The following is a 9,619-nucleotide window of genomic DNA, read 5'->3' as shown; positions in this document are numbered from 1 at the left end:
AAGTTGGCGAGGAGAGGAGAGTGATCAAAGAATGTTCCAGTGAGAGGGGACACAATATGGAAAACTCTAAGGGCCAAATACAAAGGTCATGTTAGAGGCTCAGGAATCATTCAGTGTCACTGAAGTAAGAGTTAGAGAAGGGGTGTTATGATACTATGCTGACGACATAAACAGAATCTAGACAATGAAAGGCCACAAATAGCATGTCAGGGATTTGAGGCATTATATAAGTTTTTCAAGCAAAAACTGATTTTTGCTGGATCTGAATATAAAACAGATTGTTCGTACTGGAAGTGGAGAAGTGTGTGAAGGTGAGCAAGACTGTATGCAAGGAGAAGAATCAAGAGGGAACAGTTCTTCAGTAAGAGAATTCAAAATGTCATTGGGACCAAACAGAGGTAGCAGAAGTGAGGACAGAGAAAACTGCCCCAATACAACTGGTCTTTATGAGGCCCAGCAGATAAGACTTTGCAGCAGGAAGGACAGAGTCCAAAAGAAGGGAAGTAAGAAGCCTTCTGGGTTTTGGTCTTGGCATTGGGTGTCCTTAAATGGGGAAGACAGGCTGGATTCTGTTTGATGAATTTACTTTTTAACATGTGGAACTTGGGGTTTCTGTGATTCCCCAAGAGAAATTCTTGTGTTTTCTCTATTATTTTCTTTACTTTTTAGGTACTAGGGATTAAACTCAGGAGCACTCTACCACTGAGCTACATCACCAACCTTTTTCATTTTCTGAGTCAGGGTCTCTTTAAATTGCTGAGGCTGGCCTCAAACTTCTGATGCTCCTGCTTCAGTCTCCCGAGTAGCTGTTATGATAGTTGTGCACCACACACCTCTTGGAATTTTTGTTCTTATCATGATCCTACTTTGTTGAATGTAACTGCATTAGACGAAATAGGACAAATTGAAGGAAAGATTATATACTGAAGGCAAATATTGATGAGGAAAAGGGAGATAATTGGAAAAGAAACCACTGAGCCAGTGAAAGAAAATGAAATGCCAGGTACAGCGGCTCACACCTGTAATCCCAGCCACTTGGGAGACCAAGACAGAAGGATCACAAGTGGAAAGCTAACCTTCACATCTTAGTGAGACCCTGTCTGAAAAATAAAAATTAAAAAGGACTGAGAATGTAGTCCAGTGGTAAATCACACCTGGGATCAATCTCCAGTGCCAAAAGGGAAAGAAAAGAAAGAGAGAAAAAAGACACTACTCAGTGAAATGGAATTACAAAATCATAGTATCATAAGTATTGTGAGTAGTTTTCCTCATTTACAAGATTAAAGAAGCAAGCAACACCTGAATTGCATGTTGTCTGTATAAATTCACGTAGGCAGAGCATGAACACCTGTGTGTACACAAAGAAGTCAGTGGAAACATGAGTTTAATAGAAAATAAGGTCAGACCACCTACCTGACATGGGTAGCCAATAAGATTGGCTGTCTTGACTTGATTGACCTGATTGGCCTCAGTGTCTGTGTTCAGATCTTAAGGACATATGTACATCTCATATTGAATATTCTGAGGTTTCTTGACAGGTGATTTTTAGTGACGAAATGTTCCGGTTCTGAAAGACTATCGTTATTATGCATGAAACTTTGTTGGTCTATTTTTTTTTAACCATCATGACTTACGCAGAATGGAAATACTCTTAATTTAAGATTTAATGGATTTTCTTTTCCATGTAATATATACTAGATAATTGTCCAATCTTGACAATGTAAAAAATAAAATACAAATAACAGAAGTTGAAAGAACTCAGAGGGGGCTGGGGTTGTGGCTCAAGTGGTAGCATGCTCACCTGACATGTGCGCGGCCTGGGTTCGATCCTCAGCACCACATTAAAAAAAAACAAAGATGCTGTGTCCGCCGAAAACTAAAAAATAAATAATTCTCTTTCTCCCTCTCTCTCTCTCTCTCTCTCTCTCTCTCTCTCTCTCTCTCTCTTAAAAAAAAAAGAAAGAACTCTGAGGAAGAGTCCAAAGTACTAATACCTGTATGTTATAAAGCAGAGAATAAAATGAGTGTTTATGATTGATGGAACAAAAAATACAATTATGAGTACTATTTAATGTTCAAATATAAGAATTTAGGAACAAAATGATAGAAAGCTTGTATGCTATGTCACCTAACGATTAAAATATGGCTACCAATTCATCACAGTGCTTGGCTGTAGTCATGAATATGGTATGAATGTGTGTGAACAGACATTGTGTCAATCAGAAAGAACATACCATTAAAATGCACTATTGTGTTCCTAACAAAGTCAAGGGAGACAGGTCCACTTGTGAAAGGATCACTCAAAATACATTGAGTGAGAAACTTGGCTGAAGGTCACATGCACACCATGTGTTATGGATTGGGGTTCTTGAAATGTTCTGTTACAGAGGCAATGGCTGTCTTGGGAATAGTAAATGGAGAGCATATTAAGAGAGAAGGATTACCTCTGAACTGAAAGGCATTTTTGCAGCAATGAACCTTTTGGAATTGTATGTCTTACAGGGGTCCTTCACTCTTTTTCAGGGTCTCGTGAGTTTAGGGCATTCACAGTACAGGCCAGCTTCCACTCCCAGGCTTGGTGTTCTTTTCCTCAGATTTCACTGTCATGATGTAGAAGATGGAAGATGGAAACGACAATGCCTGTCTGAAGGAGCAAGTGGATTAGGGTTCTTGAAATGTTCTGTGACAGAGGCAATGCTTTCTTGGGAACAGTAAATGGAGAGCATGTTAAGAGAGATAGATTACCTTAGAAGTGATAGCCAATTACAGAGCACTGAAGTGTTAGGAATTGGCAGGTCTCAAGTAGGTCTTTCTTTTCTTCTCTGACTTTAGGTCTTTCATAGTAAAGGCCAGCATCCACTCCCAGGCATGGTGTTCTTTTCTTCAGATTTCAGTGTCATGATGTAGAAGATGGAAGAAGGAAACGACAATGCCTGTGTGGAGCAGCAACTGCATTAGGGTTCTGAGAATTTCTGTGACAGTCAATGGTTGTCTTGGAAACTTCAAATGAAGAGCATTTAGTAGAGATGTATGACCTCAGAAGTGACAGCCAATGAAGGTGCACTGAACTGTTAGGAATTGGCAGGTCTCCAATGGGTCTTTCTTTCTTCTGGGGGTTCCATGACTTCAGGGCATTCAGAGTACAGGCCAGCATGCACTCCCAGGTTTGGAGTATTTTCCCCCAAATTTCACTGTCATGCTCTAGAAGATGGAAGATGGAAATGGCAATGACTGTTTGAAGCAGCAGCTGGGCTAGTGTTCTTGAAATCTTCTGTGACAGAGGCATTGGCTATCTTGGGAACATGAAATGGAAAGCATGTTAGGAGAGACATATAACCTGTAAACTGAAAGGCATTGATGGAGCACTGAACTGTAAGGTATTTTCAGGTCTCAAATGAGTCATTGTGTCACTTTCAGGGTCCCATGACTTTTGGGTCTTTCATACTAATGTTCAGCTTTCACTCCCAGGCATGGTGTTCTATTCCTCAGATTTTCAGGTCATGATGTAGAAGATGGAAGGTGGAAACGACAATGACTTCTGAAGTAGTAACTGGATTAGGGTTCTTCAAAAGTTTTGTGACAGAGGCAATGGCTCTCTTGAGCACATTAAGTGAAGAGTGTATCAGGAGAGATGGATTACCTCTCAATTGAAAGCCACATATGGAGCACTGATCTGCTAGGAATTTGCATGTCTCAAGTGGGTCTTTCTTTTTCAGTGTCCCATGACTTTAGAGCCTTCATAGTATGGGAAGCTTCCACTCCCAGTCGTGGTGTTCTTTTCCTCAGATTTGACAGTCATGATGTAGAAGATGGAAGACGGAAACAACAATGCCTGTGTGCAGCAGCAACTGGATTAGGGTTATTGAAATGTTTTGTGACAGAGGCAATGGCTGTCTTGGGCACATCCCATGGAGAGCATGTGAACAGAGATGGATTACCCCTGAACTGAAAGCCATTGATGGAGCAGCACTGTAGTGTTAGGAATTTGAAGGTCTCAAATGGGTCTATCTTTCTTTCTTTTTTGGTGTCCCATGAGTTTAGGGCACTCATAGTACAGGCCAGCTTCCACTCCCAGGCGTGGTGTTCTTTTTCTCAGATTTTACTGTCATGATGTAGAAGATGGAAGATGGAAACAACAATGCCTGTGTGAAGTACCAACTGCATTAGGGTTCTCGAAATGATCTTTGACAGAGGCAATGGCTGTCTTGGGCACATTAAAGGGAGATCAAGTTAGGAGAGATGGATTACCTCTGAAGTGAAAGCCATTGATGGAGCACTGAACTGTTAGAATATTACATGTCTTAAGCAGGTCTTTCTTTCTTTTGATTTCCGGGTCGCATAAATTTAGGGCATTCATAGTAAAGGAGGGCTTCAACTCCAAGGTGTGGTGATCTTTTCATCAGATTTTACAGTCATGATGTAGAAGATGGAAGGCGGAATTGACACAATGACTTCTGAAGCAGCAACTGGATTAGGGTTCTTGAAATGTTCTGTGACAGAGGCAATGGCTCTCTTGAGCACATTAAATGGAGAGTGTATCCAGAGAGATGGATCACCTCTGAACTGAAAGCCACTTATGGAGCACTGATCTGTTAGGAATTTGCATGTCTCAAGTGGGTCTTTCTTTCTTTTTCAGTGTTCCATGATTTTAGGGCATTCATAGTATGGGAAGCTTCCACGTCCAGTGGAGGTATTCTATTCCTCAGAGTTTACTGTCATAATGTAGAAGTTGGAAGATGGAAATAACAATGCCTGTCTGAAGCAGCAACTGGATTAGGGTTTTTGAAATGTTCTGTGACAGAGGCAATGGCTGTCTTGGGCACATTAAATGGAGAGCATGTTGGGAGAGATGGATTACCTCTGAACTGAAAGCCATTTTTCAGAAATGAACTGTTGGGAATCGTATGTCTTACAGGGGTCCTTTACTCTTTCTCAGGGTCTCATGACTTTAGAGAATTCACAGTACAGGCAAGCTTCCACTCCCAGTCTTGGTGTTCTTTTCCTCAGATTTCACTGTCATGATGTAGAAGATGGAAGATGGAAACGACAATGCCTGTCTGAAGGAGCAAGTGGATTAGGGTTCTTGAAATGTTCTGTGACAGAGGCAATCCTATCTTGTCAATAGTAAATGGAGAGCATGTTAACACAGAGAGAAATTACCTCAGAAGTGATAGCCAATTGCAGAGCACTGAAGTGTTAGGAATTGGCAGGTCTAAAGCAGGTCTTTCTTTTCTTCACTGACTTTAGGTCTTTCATAGTAAAGGCCAGCATCCACTCCCAGGCATGGTGTTCTTTTCCTCAGATTTCAGTGTCATGATGTAGAAGATGGAAGAAGGAAACGACAATGCCTGTGTGGAGCAGCAACTGGATTAGGGTTCTGAGAATTTCTGTGACAGTCAATGGTTGTCTTGGGAACATTAAATGAAGAGCATGTTAGTAGAGATGTATGACCTCAGAAGTGACAGCCAATGAAGGTGCACTGAACTGTTAGGAATTGGCAGGTCTCCAATGGGTCTTTTTTTCTTCTGGGGGTTCCATGACTTCAGGGCATTCAGCGTACAGGCAGAATGCACCCCAGGTTTGGAGTATTTTCCCCCAAATTTACTGTCATGCTGTTGAAGATGAAAGATGGAAATGACAATGACTGTTTGAAGCAGCAGCTAGGTTAATGTTGTTGAAATCTTCTGTGACAGAGGCAATGTCTATCTTGAAAACATGAAGTGGAGAGCATGTTAGAAGAGACATATAACCTGTAAACTGAAAGGCATTGATGGAGCACTGAACTGTTAGGAATTTTCAGGTCTCAAATGGGTCATTCTTTCTTTTTCAGGATCCTATGACTTTTAGTTCTTTCATAGTAAGGCCAGCTTCCACCTCGGGTGTGGTGTTTTTTACCTCAGAACTTCAGGTCATGATGTAGAAGATGGAAGATGGAAATGACAATGACTGTCTGAGGCAGCAACTGCATTAGGGTTCTTTACAGGTCTGTGACAGAGGCAATGGCTGTCTTGGGATCATTCAATGGAGAGCATGTAAGGAGAGATGGAGTACCTCTGAAATGAAAGCCATTGATGGAGCACTGTACTGTTAGGAATTGGCATGTCTCAAATGCCGCTTTCTCTCTCTTTTTTTCTTTTTCGGCGTCCCATGACTTTAGGGCATTCATAGTAAAGACCCGCTTCCACTCCCAGGTGTGGTGTTCTTCACCTCAGATTTTCAGGTCATGATGTAGAAGATGGAAGATGGAAATGACAATGCCTCTCTGAAGCATCGGATTAGTGTTTTTGAAATGTTCTGTGACAAAGCCAAAGGCTGTCTTGGGAACTCTCAGTGGGAAAGCACCCCTTGAGACGTCCCAGTTGCTATGGGAACCATCTGTTCAAACAGAGGTTCTGTGACACTCATGGAGTTCTTCACTTCTTGACCATGAGGTTTGGATGCCAGGTGTGGGAGTTAGAAGTTTATCAAAGCAAGCTGGTCATCATAATCGTGTTGCCCCTATTTATGACCCTGGTTGGGCTTGCTTTGCACAAACTTTCTCCCAAAACCCCTTTCATTGATCACACTGAGATGGCTTGTGGTCATTGCACTCCACAGTGTAATAGCCTGTTTGGGTCCCATCTCCTGCCACCTGCAGGGTGGTTGATTGAGGAAACCAGATGAGGGGCCATGGGGGATGAGAAAAGACAGAAATCCAAGGGGTGAAAAAGCTGGAACTTGGTGTCCATTACACTCTGGTAGAGTGCAACGGTCAGGAGCCAGCTCAACACGTTTGTTACACAAGTTTTATCCTTAAAAGGTTTTTTTGTGTGTGTGTGAGAAAATTTGGACAAAGCCATCAAAACCAATGTCATATGTATGGCCAGTCCAATTATGAGTAGCAGCTTGTGCCCATAACGTTCCACCGCTGAGCCCTGCCACCTGAACCACAAGTTCAAGAACTGAATACCTCCCTAGGTGGAACAGGTCTTAACCCAAGTAACTGGGCAGTCTTGACCAGCGCCTTGCATCAAGAATTCCCACGAGGGGCATCACCTCCCGGGACAATTAGAGAAAACCCTAATTTAGTCACTGCTCCCAACAATTGCCTAGATGTTATTCTATATGTCCATCAGTGTTGAGGACATATAGAAGCAGCAGTGTTGCTGCTTCATTTTGGTTCTAATGACTGGGTTCCAGTTGGAGCTCACTGGCAATTTTCGAAGCCATGTTTTTGAAGGCCTTTGATTTCTTGGATATCGGCTTTAATCGGACCCCGTTGAGAGATAGTCTGGGGAGTTTACATACCTCCATCTCCCACTGCACCACTTCCTCGGTGTACCCATCTCCATGGATGCAGAAGAGCAGAAAGGGTGTCTTGTGCATATACTGGCAGTTGTTGGCATCCAGCACCCTGCGGATTTCCCTCATGATGTCACTGGGATCCATGGCACTGGTGATTTTCATGCTCCAGGTGAAGTGCAGGGAGCGAGGTTTTGCTTGTTGGTTCTCCTTTCTCTGCTCAGCAGAGACATGATGACTTGAGCCCTTATATCTCAGGGTCTTCTCAGACTCAGCTGGAGGCCTTCTTGTGAATTTAGATGTAAAACCACAAGTGGTGCCTCTCTGAGTCTGGGGCAATTCTTCAGCTGGATGGCAGCAGCTGGGTGAGGCAAGAGGACCTTCGCGTGTTGCAGTTTGGCGTTCCCGGGGCTGGCGGTGGAACATTCGACGAAGGGCACTGGCTCTGGGGAAGCAGATGCAGCCCCGGGTGGAGGTACTTGGGACACTGTGGGTTGAAGTCGCTGGAGGGCTCTGAGCAGGGAAGGTGCTGTTGTTCTGACCATTCCGGCTAACTGAACGCGTGTCTGCTTTTGTTGTTTTGCGGCAGATATACTTACTCCACAGTGTCCTCCCTCCAGATGGTGTGCTGCTCTTGTAGGCAGCAGGCATTTTCTTGAATTCAGGAGTCTCCAGCTCCTTGGGACTGATGGTGATCCCAGGTACGGGCCTGGCTGGAGAAATTCCCTTTCCTCCCACAGCACTGCCGCCGGATTTCTGGGAGGCCATTTGATGTTCTCTGAGGTGACTCTGGGCAGTGCTGGTCGGATATGGCCCAGTTCCAGCATGGTCCAGGGACTGTGTCTGCTTCTCAGTGGAAACGCTTCGCTGCACTTTGCGTTGAGGAGGCCAGCTGGTGCTCTTTCTGAGGACCCTGCTTGGCTGCACCTTAGCCAACGAGATGTTTCTGTGGGAGATGGCCACCCCTGGACCAACAAAGGGTTGGAGGACATCAAGGCCTCTGTTGATCCACCTGTCTCCCATAATTTCGGCCAGGGTGCTTCGCTTAGTTGGATTGAGCACCAGGAAGCGTTTCAGCAGATCTTCACATTCTGTTGACATGTACAGAGGGATTCGGTATCTACCTTGTAGCACCCTGTCTCTGATTTCTCTTACATTGTGCCCAACAAAAGGACGCGACCCGGTGACTAGGGTGTACAGAACCACTCCAAGACTCCACACATCGGCTTTGGGACCATCGTACTCTATGCGCTGGAAGAGCTCTGGAGCTGCATAGGGCGGACTGCCGCAAAACGTGTCGAGTTTACACCCAAGTGTAAACTCGTTGCTGAGTCCAAAATCGGCTAGCTTGATGTTCATCCTAGCGTCAAATAACAGATTCTCCGCCTTCAGATCTCGGTGGGCGACCTGCTTTTGGTGACAATATTGGACTGCAGACACGATCTGCCGGAATATAGATCTTGCCTCCTCTTCCTGCAGTCTTCCTTTCTTGGCCACATAGTCCTTAACTCTCCCTCCACTGGCGTACTCCAGGACCAAACAGAGTGCTTTTTCGCAGTCCAGAGCTTCATAGAGCTTCACGATGTGTGGGTGGTCTAACATCTTGAGGATTCTCACCTCTCTGTACATCTTTTGGAGGGCTTGTGGCTTCAGATGTCTCTTATCGATGATCTTGATTGCCACTTCTTTATCTGTGATGACGTGACGGGCCAGCATGACTTTGGCGAAGGCCCCCTTGCCGAGGGTTTTCAGGACTCTGTAATCTCCAATGCGAGGCTGTTCACCTGCAGAGGAAGCTGTGGATTTTTGGCGCTGTGCTCCAGAGTGCCCGGTCTGGGAGGTGTCTTCTGCCCGTCTAGCTCCATGCGAGGGGTGCATGGTTTGACCCAAGTTGATGATCGATGGGTCTGGGTGTCACTGGAAAATTTAGGATAGGTGAGGGCTAGGCAAGGACAGGGGGTGGGGAAAACAAGGAGAGAGTTGGAGATGGGTTGGGGAAAAAACAGCCACAACTGCCTTTTACCAACAAATATCGTGCCCAGTTTAAAAACTCGCTCTGGGAACATCAAAGGCCAAAAGGCAAATGAGGAGTGGTTCTAGGTCCACTCATTTCTAGGATTCTCATTCTATTATCTCCTAGGCAGTCAATGCAGTCATAAAGGTACTGACTGCATAAAGAGGGGTCATATGCACCCTAAGTGGACCAAGGACCCAGGCGCTTGGTCTGTCTAAGGAACTTGACAGTTTGTGGGTCAAGACCTGATGAAAAAGAGAACTATTTTTTTTTTCCACAAATATTCAGCTGGACATAAACACACTTGACAATTCAATTTGGACG

At 44.4% G+C, this 9,619-nt stretch overlaps 1 protein-coding gene across 1 annotated transcript; it reads right to left on the bottom strand.

Annotated features, from left to right (window-relative positions):
- Nucleotides 1-7,161: 7,161 nt before the first annotated feature.
- On the bottom strand, nt 7,162-9,159 carry LOC308650330 (MAP/microtubule affinity-regulating kinase 3-like; the record flags this gene model as incomplete). Its single annotated transcript, XM_081296399.1, has 1 exon — nt 7,162-9,159. One exon carries the CDS (start codon nt 9,157-9,159, stop codon nt 7,162-7,164), a length of 1,998 nt encoding a protein of 665 aa, XP_081152525.1.
- Between the last annotated feature and the right edge of the window lie 460 nt (nt 9,160-9,619).

The sequence above is a fragment of the Spermophilus citellus genome (genome assembly GCF_964194105.1).
Source record: "Spermophilus citellus genome assembly, chromosome: 5".
NCBI lineage: Eukaryota > Metazoa > Chordata > Mammalia > Rodentia > Sciuridae > Spermophilus > Spermophilus citellus.
This window is presented reverse-complemented; position numbering and strand designations above follow the sequence as displayed.